Source organism: Trichechus manatus, unplaced genomic scaffold (genome assembly GCF_000243295.1).
Source record: "Trichechus manatus latirostris isolate Lorelei unplaced genomic scaffold, TriManLat1.0 scaffold00168, whole genome shotgun sequence".
In the NCBI taxonomy this organism is placed as follows: Eukaryota; Metazoa; Chordata; class Mammalia; order Sirenia; family Trichechidae; genus Trichechus; species Trichechus manatus.
In genome coordinates, this window is record NW_004444104.1 from 5565801 (window position 1) to 5589510 (window position 23710).

The window sequence follows — 23710 nt, forward strand, 5'->3', positions numbered from 1 at the left end:
TAAACTCTAGACACAGTAAAGAAACATTAACAGCAGTCCGCGCCTCCAAAACCTTGGCATTGGACAACTGTTGCTTCTCGTCCATCTGTCTGAGCAATCGATGTTTCTAACCTACCCTTTCTTATACTCACTGCTCTGTCTGTGAGTAATCCAAGGAAAGGGCTGCTGCAGGAGCCACCCTTAAACTGAAAACTTTTGAAGAAACAAGGCAAGTACTGATAGAAGTTTGCGAAAACAGCCCAACTTCCCAGTGCTATTTCTGTAGTTTGTATTGCGGGTGAGTTAACGGAGCTCAGCTGGAAATCTCGAGGTGTTCTCCATTCAGCTGGCCAGGAGGCAGCCACCTTCTAGGAGGAGGCACGCTCTGCCACCTGCAGAGATGGAGGTAGGTCTCCAAATGCTAGCGTTTCATTCCTGTAAGTGATTAAAGTTTAGCGTCTCTTACCTTAGGCACTTTATAGCTATTAGGCATTGCGCTTACAGGCATAACTACTTCTAAAGAGCTTCAGTGTTGCCATAGAAATTAATTGGTAGTGTAGTTAAGTGGATTGGCACTGTAAAATGGCAAAAGAGGTTTCTAATAAGGACCCGGAGGAGTTGAAACCTTTCCTTCAGCAGGCGGAGAAGAGAGACTCAAGAGAAAAAGCTCAATTCACGAATTCCCAGTCCGTGCCCAGGGCAGCAGTTTACCAAGCTGGTGTCATCCATATGGTTTTACAATCTCCAAATTCAGACAAATTGAGGAAAGTCTGAACTATGAAAGATAAAATTCGGTTTACTATCACTCCGTGTGGGTGCTCAAACATTGTTCAAATGAGTAAAAACCTTGTTGCTGTGCAGTCGATTCCAACTCACAGGGGGACCCTGTATGACACAGAACTTGCCCCATAGGGTTTCCAAGGCTGCAATCTTTACAGAAGCAGACTGTCACATCTTTCTCCCTCGGAGTTGCTGGTGGGTTTGGCTGGTGGCTCCTTTTAAATGAGTACACATAATCCACTAGGAAGGAGCCCTGGTGGCACTGTGGTTAAAGCACTCAGCTAACTGAAAGGTTGGCAGTTCAAACCCACCAGCCACTCCTCGGAAGAAGGATGTGGCAGTGTGCTCCGTAAAGGTTTACAGCCTTGGAAACCCTATGGGGGCAGTTCTACTCTGTCCTATAGTGTCGCCGTGAATCGGGATTGACTCCACAGCAATGGGTTATAATCCACTGAGTACTGAATATTCAGAATAAAGAATCTCTACAAATTCTTTATCTGTAAAGGATCAGAAACAGCCCATGTCAAACAGGTTATTCAACAGAGGATACCTGAATGGCTAGAAAACATGAAAAGACAATGGACTTCCCCAGTCATCAGGCACACTGAGCCCACACCGAGCTACCGTCTCACCCCCTTTATTCAATAAAACCAAACGCTGCCAAGAATAGGGAACAACCCTCCTACGTTGCCAGTAGAAATGCACACTGGTACAACCACGGGGGAGATTAATTACCTGTAAATATGTACCTGGGGCCCCTGGGTGGTCCCAGTGGTTAACACGCTGGCTGCTAACCTTAAGATTGGAGGTTTGAGTCCACCCAGAGGTGACTCGGAAGAAAGGCGTGGTGATCTACTTCTGAAAAAATCAGCCATTGAAATCCCCGAGCAGTTTTACTCTGACACACATGGGGTCGCCTTGAGTTGGAGTTGACTCCATGGCAACTGGTTTAAAGATGCCCCTGCCCTAAAACCTAGAAATGACTCTCCTAGAGCAGTGGTTTTCAGTGCTGGCCGTCCATTAGACTCACCTGCAGAAACAAACTTGATGCCCCAGTCTCATCCCACACCAACTCAGCTGGCACTGGCATTTTTGAAAAGCCCCCCAACTGATATGCATGCAGCCAGGGCTGACTGAGAACCATGTCCTGGAGAAGCTCTCCCGTGTGCACAGGGGACTTGTGTTTGAATGGTCCCAGGAGCATTGTTAATGATGGCAAAGAACGGAGATAAGCTAAATGCTCATCAACTCAAGAATGGATACAAAATTGTCAGTCACTGAACACACAGCAGTGAAAATGAAGGAACTAGAGCTACATAAACATGAAGGAATCTTTTTGGAGCAAAAAAGGTTAGTTGCAGAACACCGTATACACATGACAACATTTACATAGAGTTTAAAAACACACACCATACTATAGTTCAAGGATATATATATTTACACATCCCTCAACTACCCAAAACAAAAAACACCTCACAAACCTGCTGCCGTCCAGTTGCTTCCAACTCATAGCGACCCTATACGGGTTTCCAAGGAGCAGGGTGGTGGATTTAAACTGCTGACCTTTTGGTTAGCAGCCAAACTCTTAGCAGTTGAGCTCTTAACCATTGTGCCACCAGTGCTCCTTACAGTGAGGATAGTAAGGATATGTAAATATGTATCCTTCATAAGTATGAAGAGATGCATGGGAAGGCCAGAAAGAAAGTAAATGCAAATGGGAAAGGAACTTCAACAGCGGTGGTCATGTTTTATTTAAGCTGGGTAGTGGATCCGTGTTTCCTGTATTGTTTTTTTTAATAACTTTTTGTGTCTGAAAAATTTTGCTGAGTTAAAACTTAAAGAGTGAAGAGCTTGAAATGGAGACAATGAGTGTAGACAACTTTTAGTTCATATTTACCCAGAACCTTGGAATGTGACCTTATTTCAAGATAGAGTCATTGCAGATGTAATTAGTTAAGATGCGGTCATACTGGAGCAGGGTGGACCCTAAATCCAATGACTGGTGTCCTTGTAAGAGGAGAGGACACACAGAATACAGGGGCACAGAGGAAAACGCCACGTGAAGGCGGAGGCAGAGACTGGAGTGACGTACCTACAAGCTGCTAAACACCAAGAACTGCCGGCCACCACCAGCCCGGAGGGAGGCATGGAACAGATTCTTCCTCAGTCTCCGGAAGGAACCATTCCTGGCAACGCTTTGATTTCGGGCTTTTGACCTCCAGAACTGTGAGAGTAAACTTCTGTCATTTTAAGGCTCTCAGTTTGTGGTAGTTATGGCGGCCCTAGGAAACTAACAGGGAGCCCTGGCAGTGCAATGGTTAAGGACTCGGCTGCTAAATGAAAGGTTGGCGGTTTGAACCCACCCCATGGCTCTGTCGGATTACAGCCTAGAAAACCCTATGAGGCAGTTCTACTCTGTCACACAGGGTCGCTATGAGTTGGCACAGACTGGATGGCACACAACAACAGGAAACTAATACACAACTCTTCTGGGAAATTTTACTATGAAATGGCACAGTCCAAGGAGGGTTTTTAAAAAACAAAATGTGCTTGCCCAGAGAGAATGGTGAAGATTCCCCAAGAGATGATGAAACTTGAGCCAACGTCGACGTGGACACAGACGGGGAGGAGATCCGACGTGGAGTAACAGAATCCCAGTAACATGTCCTCTTACTTTCAACAGCTTGTATTTGCTGCAGCACTAAGCTGGTCTGGCTGTGGTACAGGATGTATGAGGGCAGGGACGGTGGTTTATATATGGAGGCGAGGAAGAGTAGGAAATAAGGTTAGAAGGGCAGGCAGAGGACAGGTCAGGAAGAGCTTTTTATGTGCAATGAGATTTATAATAAGGAGAATAATTTTCTTACAAGTAGAAGTCAAGAGACAGATAGGGAATGACTCATGATGGAGTGTCTTCAAGTTATGCCTTCAAGTATGGGGATGCTGTGAACGCACAGAGAAAGGAAGGTATTACAGCTAAAGTAAGTATGTATGTGTACGGAGGACTGGGGAGTCTGCTGGAGTAATGGGTGGTAAATAGAACTATGCAGTTATCTGAAGACTGGATTAGTGGTCAGATCACAGAGGTGCTGGACTGAACCTTACTAGGAAATGGGAAACAATTTTATTTCTTTCCTTTAATTAAAAAAAAAAAAATGCGGAGTATGATCAAAGCAAGGAGCCCTTGTAACCGTTAAGGGCTCAGCTGCTAACTGAAAGGCTCGTGGTTCAAACCCACCCAACAGCTTCATGGGAGAAAGAGACCTGGAGATCTGCTCCTGCAAAGATTAGTCAGTAATTGGTGTAATATTTTGCTGTGTATATTCTCAACAAAAACAAAACAAATAAAAGTTAAAAAAAAAAAAAGAAAAGAAAAGAAACTAGCCTAAAAGACAAATAGGCTACATGAACCATGGTCTCATCTACCCTGAGACCAGAAGAACTAGATGGTGTGTAGCTACCACTACCAACCCTTCTTCTCAGGCCACAGTGGATGGACCTTGATAGAACAGGAGAAATACGTGGAACAGAACCTCAAATTCCTTAAAAACAAACAAACAAACAAAAACACCAAAACCAGACCTACTGGACTGGTTGAGACTGGAGGACTCCCCAAGACTACTGCCCTGAGATACTCTTCAAACCTTGAACCAAAACTAACCCCTGAGGTCACCCTGTAGTTAAATAACAGATTGGCTCACAAAATAATGAATTATCACCCATAAGTACTGTGCTCCTTAAAAAAATCACCTATATGAGAGCAGTCAACAATTACTTTAAAACAAAGATGAGAATGTAAGAAAGTGTTGAATGGGAACCTAAGCTGCTGTGCAAACGTTCACCGAAAACACATTATTTAAAAAAAAAAAAAAAGATTACAGTCAAGAAAACCCTATGAGGCAGTTCTACTCTGTCACATGGGGTCGCTATGAGCCAGAACTGACTCGATGGCACCAAACAACAACAACAACATGATTACAGCTATAAAGAAAGTAGAAACACGAATGCCAGGACTGCCTGAATGGGTAAACGCTGGACCAGTGAAGGGTAGTGGGGAGAGACTAGTGCAGCGCTGTCCAATAGAAATATAATCAAGTCACATATGCATTTAAAGATTTTCTAGTAACACCATTAAATAAAGTAAAAAGAACTGGAGAAATAAAATTTAATAATGCATTTTATATAACCTAATATATCCAAAATATTATCATGCCAACATGTAGCACCAGCCACTTTCAGGTCCTTGGTGCCACATCTTGGATGGCACAAGTCTAGAGGTACCACACGGGTAGACAGCACAGGTCCTACGCGCTTTGCCTGCAGGAATGTGAATTAGGAGACAGGCTTGTGACCCTGAGGTTTCAAGCTTGGGCTCTTATATGGAAGTGGTGCCGTGAACAGAAAGAAGTTATCCCAGGAGGAGTGAACATCTGCCATCCAAGAAAACAGACAACATTGCAATTATGGAAAGGATGACTTTTATTTCCATCCTGAATGATTATCACATCATTATTTAAACACATATGAAAAATCCTGAAATAATTTAAACTGGAGGCACAGAACAAATCAAAATATTTAACTGTAAATGCTTAAAATGAGAAAATTCAAAGATTTTGATAGTAACAATAAATTATAAACAAGTTTCCATCACTAAATATCATTCTGACCAAAAGCTATGATTGTAGTTTGCTAATAAAACCTGTAACTTAAGCTGATTCCAAGGTTTCCATGATAAAAATAATATTTAAAAAAAAATTTCTTCTTTCAAAATACTTGTTATACCAGGGTTCAATAGAAGTATTTTATATAAGCAAAGTAGCAGTTAGAATATTTGCTGATGGATGGTCACTCCCCAATAAATGATACATTCTTATAAAAGGTTTAAAAAATAGCAAAGTAGGTTACAAAATTTTATTTGGGGAACAGGGAAAAAAAAAAAACTTGTTCCATGTCAATTAGAATACCAAAGCATTTAAATATCAAATTGCTTCAAGAGACAATCATCACCTAACAGTAATATACTGTATGGGGCATTCCACTGTATCCTGGTTATATGCTGACCCTTAGTAGAGCTAAGGGGTTGAACAAGTCAATAGCAATTTACCTATTCAAAAGAGGTATGTTTAAAAAGAAAAACATTATAAAACTAACCGGGATATTCAGTGACATGCTACAGATATAATAAACCCCAGCAATGCCATTGCTAAGTTTGCAAATAAAGTAGTCATGCGTCATAATAGACTGCAGTGTTTTGAAATACATTCTCTGATAATCAATACCATTTATTACAGAGGTCACTTGTAAATTAGCTCAGATTCTGAACTAGGTTTCTAAAGGAAACTTTTTTCAAGTATGCATAATATTGATAAGGTAATGCTATTTTCCTCATGTTCACTCTATGTTGTTCCAAAGGACAACCATGTAGAATAAAGAACAAACAAAACGGGCTGATCATAGTTTTAAAAGGCATTAAAAAAAATATCAAATAGTCTCGTGACAAAGAGCTGACTAAAAGATATTAACACCTAAAACCTACTATTTCAGATAAAAAACAAACAAAAAACTTGTCAGTCTCTTACATGAAATCATTAAGTTCATAAGAGAAGAAATAATGGGGAAAATAAGAAACCCCAAAACTCTATCAGAATAAAATGAGAAGGTCTCCTTCTCTTACTTGGCTGTGATACACGAGTATATATTTAATAGCAGTATGGTTTTATTTTAATCATCTAGTTTAATTGCATAAATCACACAAACATTTCCAGCCAAGACTGTTGATATACATATAATACAAACTCTAGAAATGATTTTTAGCAACAACTGTTTCGAAATTTTCCTATGTAAGCAAACATTCCTTTGGAAATGAATCTTTAATGCTATAACCTGTTCAAGTAAATGCAGCTTTTACCATCTCTGGTGCTAAACTATAATTACCTTACAAATTATTTTTTGTCACTGGGTAACATTATCTTTTATTCTCTACTATTCTAATAATGGTAAATTATTTTTTCATAATCTGTTCAGCAGTGTTAAGTGCCAAGTCTTCATCACCTATGAATACCAAGATATTAAAGAAGAAGCAAAATAAACCAGAAAAATCACTTTATAAATATGATGGATTTTTGAAATGTTGGTACCAATGAAAAACAGAAAATGGTTATCACCCAAATTTAAAATGTAGCCATTCATGGCACTGGTTTATTGCCTGCACTAACGCCAGCCCTGGCAGCTGTATGACTCACTTTATGATTCTGTTTTTGAAAACAAAGAGCCACCACCAGCAGTCCTGTGGCCCGGCTAGCTCTGTCACAGTGTGGGTAGGCTTTGCTCATTAGTACAGGTAACATTCCTACAACTGACAGCCTGAATTCTGAAAATGTAAATTCACAAGGGTTAGTGGAAGACTGTGTCCAAGCTCAAAGAAATGTGACTAACTTGAGGGAAACTGTTTAAATAATAGGGACAATCTTAGTGGTTTTTGGCCCTGCATATACCAGCTGTGTCAGTAGCTCCCACCAACCAGAAACACAATGGAACCAAAGGGTTTTTTTTCATAAAGGAAGATGCTTGACTCAAAACCAGTTTCAAAAGTCTATACAAGGCTTCCAGGCCAACAAATAACGGTCAGAGTTACTTTGTTCCTCTGCTCCTTCAGCATGGGGACTAACGCAGAATGGCTCATGCCCACCGTTGACAGGCCATTTACGGCTACAATCATGTCTCCACATCTGGACAAAGACAAGCAAAAATAGAAATAAATACACTTCTATTATTTTTATGGTATTAAAAACATTATCCCACTTGAAATTTGTTTAGCATGAAAATCACAATTTCACTTAACAATTAACAGTCAATGATTAGGGTATATTACCTTGGAGACCACCACCCATCTGTCAGTTTGTCCTACTGTGGTAGCTTGTGTGTTGCTGTGATGCTGGAAAGGTTTCAGCAGAGCTTCCAGACTAAGACAGACTAGAAAGAAACGCCTGGCAACCTACTTCCAAAAATTAGCCAATGAAAACCCTCTGGATCCCAACAGAACACTGTCCAATTTGCTTGCTTTGGACACATCATCAGGAGAGATCAATCACTGGAGAAGAATATCATGTTTGGTGAAGTAGAGGGCCAGCGAAGGCGAGGGAGACCCTCAGGGAGATGGACTGGCACAACAGCCTCAAACACGCCGGCGACGGTGAGGATCGCACAGGACTGGGCAATGTTTCGTTCTGTTGTACACAGGGTCGCCATGAGTTGGAGCTATCTGTCTGTCTGTCTTGGAGAAACACCTGGAGCAAATTTTAAGCCTATATTGGCTTTCCCGTGCCAATCAAGGATACCCCTGTGCCAAACCTCCTGTAACTGGTGGCTGAATTCCAAGGGCAAGCAGACTAGTTTTCATATGGTTGTTGTCGTAGCGGAAGCAAAATAAAATTACAAGAGTAAATCTGCTGCCTCTTTAAAAAATACTAAATAATGCATTTTGAGGGGGTGGTTATCATTTTGACTGTTATTTCTATGTTCATTTTTAGAGTTCATACATTCAGGAGTTGAATTAAATTGAGGATAAGACCCATACTTCCTCTTCTTTAAGTAATTCATACTCACTATCCTCCAAGCAGAACACAAATGGGTGATGAATCTATGGACCTTTTCCTTTTAAGATTTTTAGTCTTTAGTTTGTAATTCAATTACCTTAATGAATATGCTATTTTATTGTTAGCTACTTCCATTTCTTTTTGGAAGTAGATGGAATGCAAATTATAAACAAATTAATTGAGGCCCAGACTGGTTGAGTATCTACGAGAATGGTTAATTCATTTTTCCCAACTCTCTTCCTCCTAAGATAATGATTTTTTTTCATTTTATCTAAGACTGATATGGAACTTGCTGATCCTGATCAACTTGTCAGCATATTATTCAGATGTCACCTTCTCTTTGCAAACAGTGTACACCCTCCATTTGTACAGCATTTTGTCAAGTATGTCAGCATTTATTTTTTAAGAACTGGTTCTTCCAGAGTATTTTTTTTTTTTTAAAAGAAGAGATTATAACATAACCAAGAGGGGATGGTTGATTGTTAGTTCCTAATGCCTAGCTCTGGATGGAAGAACCATATATATAGAGAGATATATACAGTGGTAAACACACAGGTAACAAACCACCTGCCACTTCAATAATTATTGTGTGATAGTCTCTTGACAGGAAACCTCCTCTCTCTTCTCCCAGCGCCTGAGCTTTGAAAAAGAAAGCAGGCTGCACGTTGGCGGAGAAAGTACGTTCTGCCCAGCGGTGGCAACTAGCAGAGAGGCTGAAGGCAAAGGCTCTGGAGTCAGAGAGTCCTGGGTTTGAACCCTGGCTCAACCACTTTCATCTATTTGATCTTGGGGAAAGCTTCTTAACCTCTCCAAGCCTCACTTATCTCATCTGTAAACCAGGAATAGTAAGAGCACTTACCTCCATCAGGTTGTCAAGAAGATTAAATACCACATGCACAGCACTTAACACCGTGCCTGGCACGCTGTCAACTACGTACATTCATACATCAGATATTCTGAGACTTTACTATACGTCAGGTATTGTTACAACTGCTAGGGATACACCAGTAAACACAACAAAACCCCTCCCTCAGGGGCTTGCATAAAATATAATGTCAGGCAGTGCTAAGTGCTGTGGCGAAAAATAAAGCAGTGTAATCTAATGACAGGACTGGGCCTGAGTCAGGTTGCCTGGAAAAGGTGCTCAGGGCTAGTTGTCAAGTCACACTGTGTCCAATCAAATGACTCAGGTCCAGTTCCTGTAATTAGACTAACAAAATACAGCTGTGAGTGATAATATGGTAAAGGTACTGTTTCACTCCAGATCAGGGGTTAGCAAATTTTTACTGTGAAGGACCAGACAGTAAATATTTTAAAGTTTGCACACCATACAGCCTGTCACGACTCCACTCTGCTGTTGTACTGTGAAAGCACTCATTGTCAGTACATAAATGAATTAGTGTGCATATGTTCCAATAAAACTTTATTTACAAAAACAGCAGGCTGGGTTGAGTGCTAACCCCTGTTCTAGATTATGTCCCTGATAAGAAACATTTATCACATTGTTAAATATATCAAGACTCACTTTAATCTTCCATCATAATAAGCAGGTGTCCCCAGGACAATAGTTTTAATGAAGAAAGGTTGATTGGTGTGGTTCTCTTCATATCCACCAACAATACTAAAGCCCCAACTTCCCAAGTAGCTTCTTCTTAAAACTATATCATGGCAGCTATGAAGGGCACTATAAATGAGCATACAAATAAAGAAAAAATTAATGCGGAGGCTTCTCTAGTCTGCTAATCTTTGCTATAACTCCATATCATGTTATCACCTCTTGGAAAAAAAAGAAAAAGGGCTACTTTAGTTCTTTCTGAATATATTATTTTGACAACCCATTTTCCAGCACAGATGCAGTCCTAGGTAAACTCTGTTTTTGTTCTTTTTCTAAGTGAAGATGTATACACACACACATACACACAGAACGTGCTAGCTAGCTAGAATAAACTTGCTTACAAATTACACCTCAGATATTTGGAGAGAATGGTTAGGTGCCTTTCTTTGCTCCCTGCATTGTCAACAAGGTCCTCAATTCTAATATTCATTTGTATCTACAAAAATGCTAACTGAAAGGTCGGCAGTTCAAATCCACCAGCCACTCTGCTGGAGACAGATGTGGCAGTCTGCTTCTATAAAGATTACAGCCTTGGAAATCCCATGGGACAGTTCTACTCTGTCCTAGAGGGTCACTATGAGTCAGAATTGACTTGACAGCAATGGGGGAAAAAAAATCTACAAAAAGTCACAAAGTAGAATGGACCGAGATCTAGTACTGCTGATCTCAGCACTCAAATGAAAGAAGTTAATGATAGCTTTCTCTTTCCCCCTAAAAGAGGTAACTACTCCCTTTGCTGAAGGCACGCTACAGTCTGCACTTTAATCTGCATGAGGAGTTTTGTGGTGTTCTTTCCTCCTTCACTTAAAATGCATTCATTCTAAGGCAGGCTCTAATTATCAAATTAGAGAACTCAATCTGGAAAACACAAGAATCATTTGTATTTTTTCTTTTGTATCACGAACACTGAGATGCTACAGTTAAAATGCCACTGTTAGTATGGAGGATGCTGTGTAGAAGAGAAAAAAAAAAAAAAACTACACTTCCATAACTCTATGGATTTGGCAACAAGCACTGAGTAAACACTTTAAAATAAAAAAGCAGCTAAATGATTTAAAAAAAAAAAAACCTCTTTATAGAAACAGCTTTCATTTTTAGCTAAACTGGATGCAATAGGCATCTAAGGCAAGGTTTTCTGTTTTTAATCTACCAAAAAAGATTTCTTAATAAAGCCGATTCCATAAAGAAATATACAATGGGATAGAATTTCGAATCTGGTCCAGTTTCTTAAAGAAATGTACAATGTGCTAGAATTTCAAATCTGGTCCAGTTTCTCAGCTTGCTGATAAGAAAGGGTTCTTAGAAGAGCTTCTGGGGTGGGGCGTGGCCTCATGCACTGGCTTGGTATTTTAGGGTCACTGTTGGTTGCTTTCATCTTCTCAAAAAACAAGCTCTCTGGTTCGTCCTTAGCAAACTGCAGTGGAAGAACCCCCTTTGCAGGAAGAGCAGAGCACTGCTACCTTTAAGCAGTGAGAAACCTGTGTAAAGGGGCCCCTGCCGTCTCACGGAGGAGCGGCCTTTTGACACAGAGTTGATGAATGTAGATTTGCATGCAATGAAATCCACAGAACAGTGGCCTTTTATTGACAGGTATTCCTTCCATATAGATGCTTTCAAAGACAGAGCTTACTCAGCAGTGTATTTCTCCTCTAAAACCTTTGTTACTCTTCCTGGCAAGGCAGAAAATACTCTGAACACAGAAGTAAACAGGCTGACCCCGAAACCAGACTGGAATAGCTGATAAGGAAAATTAAAGGAAGAAACAGGGCAGCAGAATGCCTACAGGACTCGCTGGCCTCTGCCTGCCCCATTACAGAGGAGGGGGCAACTTGTCACCCACCAACGTGAGAAGAGAAATGTCTGCTATTCTAAGCTGAAGTCATCAGGTCCAAGCAGCAGTCCAGTGTTTAACAAGATAAACTGGGCTCCCTATGACAGCCAAAGCCTCATGACGTAGGCAGCATCTCTGTAGAAGTTTAATACCAACCATGTAAAAATTTATGTTAATTGATTTTTCCATTGGAAAAAATAAATCTGTTTTTGCCATGACATAAATATACATGAAGTAGTAAAACTGTCTTTGTCATAAAGCGATGTATTTCTTCATAAGGTTCAAATACAAGGTCCCTAAGGTCTCCCAAAACATGAATTCTATCATAGTTTTAGGCCTTTATAGATTTTTGTTTCACCAGGAGGACAAATCAGCAAGCTAGCAACAAATGAAATCCAATAATATCCTTGCCTTTTCTGTTATTATTTATGTAAAAGTACTTTATAAACCACAAAGCACTAAACAAATGCTACTTGTTATTATAAATTTATTCCACATGAAGTGAGATGGCTCTGAAACTGGCACATCTTTACTGTTTATTTTTATTTTAAAGGATTATTAATTTCCATACTTAGTTAAGAATCACACTGTTTCATCATAGTTCAGTTTTAGAATTCTTATTTACAGTAACACTCTAAACTGATTTGGAAAAAAATGATAGCAATGCACATTTTTCCTACCTCAATACCAAACAGCAAAACAATAACTAGGGAAAGGTATATGAGCTCTGACACCACTGCAGGTTCCAAAGGCTGTAGTGACCCAGACCCTAGCCAACTGCTGGGCTGACCAAAGTTGGCCGTGAGCACCAAACTCTTTCTAAAGCTTGTTAGAAGCAGCTACTCTTGAACACCAATGGTTTGGCTTAAAAGACTCTTCTGCCCAATAAAAACTGAATTTTAAACTCTGCTTTTTAAGGGAGAGTTAAAAATACAAGAAAGGGCTTTCAGAAAGGCTTTTGCAAAGAGGCAAGCCTGGTTTTTGTGATAAAAAGTGCATGTGAAGTCTAAGCATTCTTCAGAATGACGGTTGGGAAGTGATACGTTTTCGAAGCAAGAGCCTGAATATCTAGTCTCATGGCTGCCCATTTAAGATCCTTAGTGGAATGGACAAAATTGCTTTACTCTTTTTTTTAAGCAAATATAGTCTTGTTTAGTCCTTAGCATTAAATTTACCTTTAAAAATGTACCTAAAACATTACTATTTTCTTTTGTAACTTGACTCAATGTTGCTATTTCTATTTAATCAAAGCCCCCGCCCCCTACCCTCCTTAGTGAGCAAAGTGACTGTGTTACACGCTGGAAAAGGCCGCAATGATGATTATTCCATAGGACAGCAGAAAAGCTCTCCGTACCCTGGAAGCCCGAGCCACATGATCCAGGATGGGGACCAACTGGCATCATATTCGTTTTCACTGAAAGTGCTTGGCTGCTCTTCGGTGGTCTGGGCAGGCTCCTCCACAACCTGGACCTCAAGTGCTTTAAGGACAACAGCCGGGGAAGCAGCGCTGGCTTTCAGCATAGCAACGGCCTCACTGTGACTTAAATTGGTCAAGTCAATGCCATTGATATTCAGCAACACATCACCTATTCAAAGCAAGAAACAAGAAAAGTGAGCTGAGCTGCCAAGTAGCCATTTTCCTGCAAATCCTGTCATTTGTAAACTAACCAGCAAAGTCAGTTCCAGTAACTGAGATAAGGCAAAAGGCCATTTTTTACTTCTTTGTAATTTTCATAGTAGAGAGGAAAAAGCTAATTCATGGAAAATATTCCAAAACAATTCAGAAATTTAAAATAATTTCACAATCCCTAAGAAAATGCCGAACTTGGGGCACAGTGGTAAGGTGGCAAGTCCAAACGTCTTGTCCTAGTTTAATGTGTGCAGATCCTAGTTCCATCTTTAATCTATCAGCCTCAGTGATTTCTACGGTTCCTTCCAAGTCAAAAACTATTTGATCTTTTGCTCTTAAGAAATGAATTTTTAATATATTCTTTTATGTTTACAGTTTTATACATAAAGACAGTTCTATATATTTCACTCAGTGTAAACATATAAGAATCCGTCCAGAGAAGATATCCACGGCCTCACACAAAGAAACAAAACTTGTGATTTGAACATCTTCCCTTCCTTGAGAAAAGAAAAAGTGTTTGTTGCTCTGCCAAGTAATATAATTTAAAAAAATGGCAATGAGGATTATATAAAAGATTAGGACAGAAAGGATTAGTTTTGTGGGAAGCACAAATTTTATATCAAAAAAGCCTATAGAAAATCCCCCTCCCCCAATTTGCCATTTATTTTTCAGATTATTAAAACAAAAACATTCTCATTGCAGAAAACTTAGAAAACATAATGAAACAATTGGAAGGAAATAAAAATTTCCTCAAATTCTACAGTTGGGCAAGTTAGTTTTTTTTAATAGCAGCTTTATTGAGATACAATTCATATACCATTCAATTCATACATATAAAGAGTACAATTCTGTGCGTTTTTAGTATATTAACAGAGTTGTACAACTATCACTACAATCAATTTTAGAACATTTTTATCACTCTCCAAAAAAATTCTGTACCCACTAGCAGTCACTCTACTTCTCCCAGCCCTAGGCAACCATCTATCTACCTTCTGTATCTAAAGATATGGATATTCTGGACATTTCATATAAAAGGAATCATATAATATGTGGTCTATTGCAACTGGCTTCTTTTACTTAGCATAATATTTTCGAACTTTAGCCACGTTGTAGCATATATTCCATCATATGGAAATACTACATTTTGTTTATCCATTCATTAGTTGATGGACATTTGGGTTGTTCACACTTTTTGGCTATTAGAAAATTGCTGCTATGAACATTCATGCACAAGTTTTTGTGTGGACATATGTTTATTTTTTGAGGAACTGCCAAACTGTTTTCCAAAGTAGCTACAACATTTTACGTTCCCACCAGCATAGTATGAGGGTTCTGACTTGTCTACATGCTTGTCAACACTTGTTATTATCTGTCTTTTTTAATTATAGTCATCCTAGTGGGTGTCAAATAGTATCTCACTGTGATTTTTAATTTGCATTCCCCTAATGACTAATGATGTTGAGTATATTTTCATGTGCTTGTTGGTTATTTATAGATCTTTTTTGAAAAAGTATCTATCAAAAACCTTTACCTGTTTTTTTAAATGGCAATTATTATTGAGTTCTAAGAGTTCTTCATATATTCTAGCCACAAGTCCTTTATCAGGTATATGATCTGCAAATATTTCTCCCATTCTGTGGGTCTTGATGACGTCCTTTGCAGCACAAAAATTTGTAATTTTGATGAAGTCTAGTTTATCTATTATTTTTTTGTTGCTTGTATTTTTGGTGTCATATCTAAGAAAACACTGCCTAATACAAGGTCACAAAGATTTACACCTATGTTTTTTCTAAAGTTTTAGCTCTTAAATTTAGTTCTTTGATCCATTTTGAGTTAATTTTTTATATGGTGTGAGGTAGGGGTCCAACTTCATGCTTGGATAAATAACTTTTACAATTCATTTTTCCATATAAACTTTGGAAAAGCTACTTTGGAAAGACCAAGTCAATGGAGAGTGTCATTTTTACCACACTAATGTTGGCTAATTACCACCCCCCACTACCACCTCTGTAAATTGTACAGCACTAATGGGGAATGTGAAATTGTGAATGAGTCCCTCTCTAAACCACTACCTTTTTTATTACGCTTTTCTTCTGCTCTACTTCCTTTTCCAAACTCATCCAAAACAGACACTTTAAAAGTAATATGCACCTGTTATAAAAATTTGGAATACCAAAAATTTAACACCTTACCACCTGGAAACAAATATCGTTGGGATTTCAAAACATTTTGTGTTACATCTAATTTTTTTAAATGATTTTCACATCCTTGATATCATACCATATAAACAATTTTACATCTTTTTTCAATTAACTTTACAAACAATGTTTGTATTTTAGTGAGAAGGCCTTTCAGAGTATTTAATCTGCCATAATGCTAGAAGCATATGTCTCTTAGAGGGCCTTTTCCAACATAAAATAATCCAACAGACTGGAATACTATGAGCAAATTCTGGAACTGTCATCAAGCTTCAAAAATTTTCTTTTTTCATTAGGCATTTTTCTGATCTTATAGGAAGGTATTATACTTTCATATGCAAGCAATGTCTTAAAGGACTTGAAAAACTTTGTAGATACTTTCTTTTTAAAAACGTGAGTTTATTTCAGGGAGACGATGTGGTAGAATTGTTCAAAAGCCTATCTTACCTCGCTTAATTCTGCCATCTCGTGCAAGACAGCCATGGGGTGGCACACTGGTCACGAAGATGGGCAGTTCGCCACTCTTACTTCCTCTGCCTCCAGCTACCGTCATTCCAAGGGACTCATGTGGCTCCTTCTTTACAGTAATGTGTTTTTCTTGGCATGTAACACATTGGGTAAGATCCTAAACACAAAGGAAAAAATGATTGGATAATGAACAATATAAAGTTGAAGTAAAGATAGCTTAATCATGTGTGGCATTTATAATGTCATACTTATTTCTTACTATAGAGCTTAATACACAGTTTGTAACAGGTAAACACTACACTGAACACTGTGGAGCACAATGTCAAATTCTGGACCATTGTATTTTCACGACTATCTACTTATGGGACCCTTGGTGGGGTAAAGGTTAACAGCTCTGCTGCTAACCAGAAGGTGGGCAGTTCGAATCCACCAGCTTACTCCTTGGAAATCCTATGGGGCAGTTCTACTCTGTCCTATAGGGTCGCTATGAGTTGGAACCAACTTGATGGCACATAACAACATCATCTACTTATGGAACTAAAAAAAACTCAGGGCTGCTGCTACATGAACGCCAAAGTAAAATAACCACATCTTTTGTGTAATTCTTCTTAGCTCCAATTGATTCTACAATAAATTCTTTAGAAGTCAATACTGTAATGCACTTGAGCATTAAAATTCTGAAGACAAGCCAATTAATTTTACTTCCATTTTTCTTCTTGTTTGAAATAAAAGTTGACAGAGTAGTTTAAGAAAAGCAAGTTATGAATTCTACTAACTGCTATCTCCCATTCTTATTAATAGGATTATCAAAATGTTCAATCATGAAGCAGGTGCATCTCCACCTTCAAAACCTTTATGAAAAGTTGAAAGATTACAAAATAACTGAACTTTTGAAAAAGTTAATGACAGGAAAATAAATTCCCAATAAACTACCAATGATTTTTGTTATTTGTAGTAGTTATGTTCTACGAAGTCCCTGTGAACAGTCAATTAACAGATACTGAACGAGCTTTGTTCAACCTTAGCTGGGAATGTGCATGTCGGGCAACTCAAATATTTCGCCCCTCTGCACATGCACACGTCTGAAAATGACTGCAAAAGGGCCCAACTATTGATTTCGGGATTATAAATAAATTTTAGTGAGTAGGCAAATTTGCAAATATGGAATCTGGGAATAGTGAGAACTGACTGTAATAATCTCAGGGAAAAGCTATTTTTATTACATTTGTCACTGCTACTTAATTACTAAAATAACTTCTGGAAGTAAGGAAGAAGAATTAAAAACACTGCTTAGAATTCAATAAAAAAATCTACATACTCACTATAATAACTAACATTTATTGAATGCTTGCTATGTGCAAAGCTGATGGTTTTACAAGCATTATTTCACTTAACCTTCACAACAGTCCTGAAAATAAATACTAATCATAGCCTCATTTTACAGATGAGGACATAAGCACATTGAGGTTACATAACTTCCTCTAAGTCGTACAACTATAAGTGACTGGAGGGATATGAACTGATGCCAGAGCTACTGCCCATCATAATATCCTACACTTGCCTACACTGGCTGAGTTTGGTTTGGTGCTAATCTTTTAAAAGTAGACAATGTAATTTTGTTTTAGGGTTAATCTTTAGATTTAATCTCCAAAATCAGAATTTTGCCATTCTGGTTAAAGAGAAAGATGGTACAATCTTTGTGCCAAGGTAACGAAATAGAAATTTACACGATTTGAACCCCACCTCTACTAATAATACAAAGTATTAAAGTATTAAATTTAAGTATTAAATGTTTTAGGTTTCATGTGCTAAAGCAGGGACAAGAAAATTTTTTATATGTAATGTTATTTTGTTGAGAATAATTTTTAATTGGTACTAAAAAAACTAACTCTAGTTTTGCATTTTTGCAGTTTGTTGAATAAAATTATTTTTGAAGTTTTGATAACAGTTGACTGGGCATTTTGAATACAGAAGACATGCTGATAATTCAAAATACAGAAGAAACAATCTTAACTGATATTACTAATAACTTCTCATTTTTAGTTTTATGTGAAAGTTTACAGCTCAATTTCTCATACAAAAATTTGTACACATATTGTTATGTGACATTAGTCACAATCCCCATAAAGTGACAGCACACTCCCCCTTTCCAACTCAGGTTACTTGTGTCCATTCAGTCAGTTCCTGTCCCTTCCTTATCTTCTCATCCTGCCTCTTCATTCTCCTTTGCTCCAAGTGGGTTGGGAGCCACTAATGCATGCTGCTCGAAATTTTTTTTTTTTTTAACTGTACTTTAGGTGAAAGTTTACAGCTGAAGTTAATTTCTCATATAAAAATTTATACATATTGTTATGTGACACTAGTTGCAATCCTTATAATCTGACAGCACACTCCCCCTTTGCACCCCGGGTTTCCAGTGTCCATCCAACCAGCTCCTGTCCCCTTCTGCCTTCTCATCTTGCCCCCGAACAGGAGCTGCCCACGTGGTCTCATGTATCTGCTTGAACTAAGAAGCATACACTTCACGAGTTATTATATTTTACAGTCCAGTCTAATCTTTGTCTGAAAAGTGGGCTTTGGGAACAGTTTTCGTTCTGGGTTAACAGAGCGTCCAGGGGCCATGGCTTCGGGGGTTCCTCCAGTCTCAGACAATTAAGATTGGTCTTTTTCCATAATTTTGAGTTCTGTTCCACACTTTTTCCCCACTCTGTCAGGGACTCTATGTTGTGTTCCCTGTCAGGGCAGTTATTGGTGGTAGCCAGGCACCATCTAGTTCTTCTGGTCTCAGGCTGATGGAGTCTCTGGTTTATGTGGCTCTTTCTGTCTTTTGGGCTAATATTTTCCTTGTGTCTTTGGTGTTCTTCATTCTCCTTTGCTCCAAGTGGCTGGGACAAATTGATGCATCTTAGATGGCTGCCTGCAAGTTTTTAAAACCCCAGACGCCACTCACCAAAGCAAGATGCCAGAACATTTTCTTAATAAGCTTTGTTATGTCAATTGACCTAGATGTCCCCTGAAACCATGGTCCCAAGACCCCTCCCCTGCTACTATGTCCCTCAAAGTATTTGATTGTATTCAGGAAACTTCTTAGCTTTGGTTTAGTCCAGTTGTGCTGACTTCCTCTGTATTGTGTGTTGTCCTTTCCTTCACCTAAGATGATTCTTGTCTACTGTCTAGTTAGTGAATTCCCCTCTCCCCCCTCCCCACCATCCTAACCATCAAAGAATGTTTTCTTCTGTGTTTCAATCTTTCTTGAGTTCTTGTAATAGTAGTCTCATACAATATTTGTCGTTTTGCAACTGACTAATTTCACTCAGCATAACGCCCTCCAGATTCATCCACGTTGTGAGATGTTTCACGGATTCATCATTGCTATCATTGCATAGTATTCCATATTATGTACTATAATTCGTTTATCCATTCATCTGTTGATGGGCACCTAGGTTGTTTCCAACTTTTTGCTATTGTAAACAGTGCTGCAATGGACATGGGTGTGCATGTATCTATTTGTGTGACGGCTCTTATTTCTCTAGGATATATTCCAAGGAGGGGGATTGCTGGACTGTATGGAACTTGTGTTTCTAGCTTTTTAAGCAAGTGCCAAATCGATTTCCAAAGTAGTTATACCATTTTACATTCCCACCAACAGTGCATAAAAGTTCCAGTCTCTCCACAACCTCTCCAACATTTATTATTTCGTGTTTTTTGGATTAGTGTCAGCCTTGCTGGGGTGAGATGGTATCTCGTAGTGGTTTTCACTTGCATTTCTCTTATGGCTAATGATAGTGAACATTTCCTCATGCATCTGTTAGCCACCTAAATGTCTTCTTTGGTGAAGTGTCTGTTCATATCCTTTGCCCATTTTTAAATTGGGTTATTTGTCTTTTTGTTGTTGAGGTGTTGCAGTATTTTGTAGATCTTAGAGATTAGACCCTTGTTGGATACGTTCTAGCCAAAATTTTTTTCCCAGTCTGTAGGTTCTCTTTTTACTCTTTTGGTGAAGTCTTTTGATGAGCATAAGTACTTGATGTTCAGCAGCTCCCATTTATCTAGTTTCTCTTCTGGTGTTTGTGCATTGCTAGTTATGGTTTATTTTGTTTATGGCATGTATCAGGACTCCTAGCATTGTCACTATTTTTTCTTCCATTATCTTCATTGTTTTAGATTTTATATTTAGGTCTTTGATCCATTTTGAGTTAGTTTTTGTACATGGTGTGAAGTATGGGTCTTGTCTCATTTTTTTGAAGATGGATATCCAGTTATGCCAGCACCATTTGTTAAAGAAACTGTCTTTTCCCCATTTAACGGAGTTTCAGCCTTTGTCAAATATCAGCTGCTCACAGGTGGCTGAACTTAAGGGTTTTCAATTCTGTTCCACTGGTCTATGTATCTGTTATTGTACCAGCAGCAGGCTGTTTTGACTACCATGGTGGTATAATAGGTTCTAAAATTAGGTAGTGTGGGGCCTTCCAGTTTGTTCTTCTTCGTCAGTAACACTTTTACTAATCTGATGCCTCTTCCCTTTCCATATGAAGTTGGTGATTTGTTTCTCCGTCTTGTTAAAAAATGTCATTGGAATTTGGATTGGGATTGCATTGTATCTGTAGATTGCTTTGGGTAGAACTGACATTTTCCCAATGTTGAGTCTTCCTATCCATGAGCATAGTATGTTTTTCCACTTATGTAGCTCTCTTGTTTTTTTTGCAGTAGTGTCTTGTAGTTTTCTTTGTATAGGTCTTTTATGACTCGTTAGGTTTATTCCTAAGTATTTTATCTTCTTTGGGGCTATTGTAAATGGTATTGATTTGGTGATTTCCTTTTTCAAAGTTCTCTTTGTTGGTGTAGAAGAATTCAACTGATTTTTGCATGTTTATCTTGTATCCTGCTACTTTTCTGAAATCTTCTATTAGTTCCAGTAGTTTTCTTATGGATCTTTGGGGTTTTCTGTGTATAAGATCATATCATCTGCACACAGGGATACTTCTACTTCTTCTCTACCAATCTGGATTTTTTTTTTTTTGCCTTATTGCTCTGGCTAGGACGTCCAGCACAGCATGGAATAAGAATGGGGATAAAGGGCATCCTTGTCTGGTTCCCACTCTCGAGAGGAATGTGTTCAGACTCTCTCCAACATTCTAAATTATTTCTGACATAGTTTAATTGAAACAAGAAAAGATCACTTTGTTTTAGATGTTCTATCTATTATTTGGAATATAGTTGCATAGATGTTAATTACATATAAACTTATTGCTCTCAAGTCGATTCCAACTCATAGTGATCCTGCAGGACAGAGCAGAACGGCCCCATAGGGTTTCCAAAGCTGTAATCTTTATGGAAGCAGACTGCCACATCTTTCTCCCACAAAGCAAATGGTGGGTTCAAACTGCCAACCTTTCAGTTAGCAGCCAGAGCTCAATCACTGTACCATCAGGGTTCCTTTTTTAATTACACATGTACTTGAGATGAAATCTGCTAAATTTTAAAACTGACAGAAAAGATAATTATTTTAGTCCTAGGTTGCTCACATCAGGACCCACTTGTGCAATTTTACAAGAAGTACTATTAAATTTTTTTTGTTATTTGAAAGAAATGAACTACCACCAAATACTGCTGGGATGAGAAAGGGCATATTTCCCTTCATGTTATAAGAACCAAGTGTGTGGTGAGAATATATCTGGTTCAGATGTTTTATCTAATGCATTTGTGAGTAAAGAACATCTCGATACAATTCTATACTACTTTTTATGCAAATTAGAAGTACATATATATATATAGTATATTAGTAGAAATATATATTTTGTATATGTACATATAGCGTAATGTATTATGGATACATATTATATATATGCACATATGCAGGTACTATCCCACTAAGTGTAACAGCAGAAGATAATGTCTCAAATGTTTTCTAATACTTAGCAACCATATGAGGATGTTGTAGATAGAATAATTAATATTATCAAACAATAGAAATATAGGAATCATATTTATAGAATTATAACATTTCCTTTAACAGCATTTTTTTAAAGATATGACATGAACTTAACTGTTAAGAGCAGTATCTACCAAATCTCTAAAGCAAGGCTCTGGAATCTGGACTCATCTGTCCTTCTCTGGACCCAGAATCTACGTACTCTTGAAATTTTATCAAGGGAACTACTTGTAATAACAGCATAGTTTTCCTGGAAAATATTATCACCTAGTACAAAACCTGTAAACATCTTAATTATCTAAAGGTATGAAATCGATGTTGGTATCCTTCAAAACTGGGCAAAAACTACTTTATTATCAAGACCACTAAGGTAAACTCTGCCTTGGGTATATTTACTTAAGCGGTTTCAGCCATCCGGAATTTAATCAGTTAAGGGTGGTTGTTTCACTCTAGATGCCTGAGCTGTATGCTTTTTTTTCTTAGGAACCAAACCAATCTTCAAAGATTATACTCAGTATGCTTCAAAGGGCCTTCTAAAGGTTTAGCACCCTATAAATGTTTATCCAAGCAGCCACTCAGAGGCTTAGCAGTAGACTACTGCATACTTTAATTTTCGACAGTTATCTTAGTTGTGTGAACAGGCTGTTTTGGTGGGCATGTGTGAGTATGTGCTTTCCCTAGGAGACCTTGACAAAACCTTTATTGTTCTAAATCAGGTTTTGGCATAACGAATGCAGTATACTAATAATGACTAGCTAAATTAACATTTAAAAGTTCATTCACTGTGATTGTTCTAACCAACCAGGCTTGCAGAATACCTAAAAAGAGAATAAATTTAGCACTGCTATTTAATACATGTCACATAAAATTGAAGAGAAGAATCAGCAGAATCATGAGAAAAAAATACATATACCCAAAGCAAACAAATAAAACAAGCAGAGTTCTCTATATGAATGTTGGAGTGATTATGTACAGTTTTTACAATTGTCTTAAAATATAATGTTGCCATAAACACCCGTATCTCAAATTATGGTAGAATTCAATGAGTTAAAAAAGATTCCATACACCAACTTCTGCCTTAATATTACAATTCTTTTGAAATATATATAATTTGTAAAGCAAGGAACAGCTATATGAAAACCTCCTATTCAAAACAATAACTCCTTTTTCGTAGTTATCATTACGATGGCAAAATTATAGGTTTCCTTCATACATTTAGGTTTTTGTTCAGAAATGTGAACAAAGCCAGTAGTTATAATTTCTTTTAAGTATTAACTAAACCAAATACCAGTGACAGGTCTGTACTTAAGCTCAGAAAACTAGATAAACCTGATAGACCAAAACCACTGTGCCTGTAAGCTATGCTTTCTGAGGGTACCAGTGAAAGATTCCAAAGGTAATCACTCTCTCAATTTACCTACATTATAAAGCCACTTTAGCACATAGGAATCATCTTTTTTTTAAATGCATACCTAGCTTGTATAACATGCTCCAAGAATACCTCTCATCAAAGCATTTGCTTCTTAAGAGTTCTGAATATTTTTAATTGCATGTGTTTTTAATAGACTTTATTTTTTAGAGCAGTTTTAGGTTTACAGAGAAATTGCACAGAAAGTGCAGAAAGTTCTATTATTAACATCTTATATTCCTATGGTACATTTGTTACAACTGATGAACCAATA

The 23710-nt window shown here is 38.0% G+C and overlaps 1 protein-coding gene across 2 annotated transcripts in view; it reads right to left on the reverse strand.

Moving 5' to 3' along the window:
* Window positions 1-5255: 5255 nt before the first annotated feature.
* LNX2 (ligand of numb-protein X 2) overlaps window positions 5256-23710 on the reverse strand; it is a 95277-nt gene continuing 76822 nt past the window's right edge. For both annotated transcript variants that reach the window (XM_023740942.1, XM_004386576.2), the window contains 4 exons: window positions 16076-16253; window positions 13155-13386; window positions 9880-10038; window positions 5256-7487 (listed from right to left, as the gene is read on the reverse strand). In XM_023740942.1, coding sequence (XP_023596710.1) covers window positions 7352-7487; window positions 9880-10038; window positions 13155-13386; window positions 16076-16253 — 705 coding nt within the window. In that variant the 3' untranslated portion in view covers window positions 5256-7351. The remainder of the gene's footprint in view (window positions 7488-9879; window positions 10039-13154; window positions 13387-16075; window positions 16254-23710) is intronic.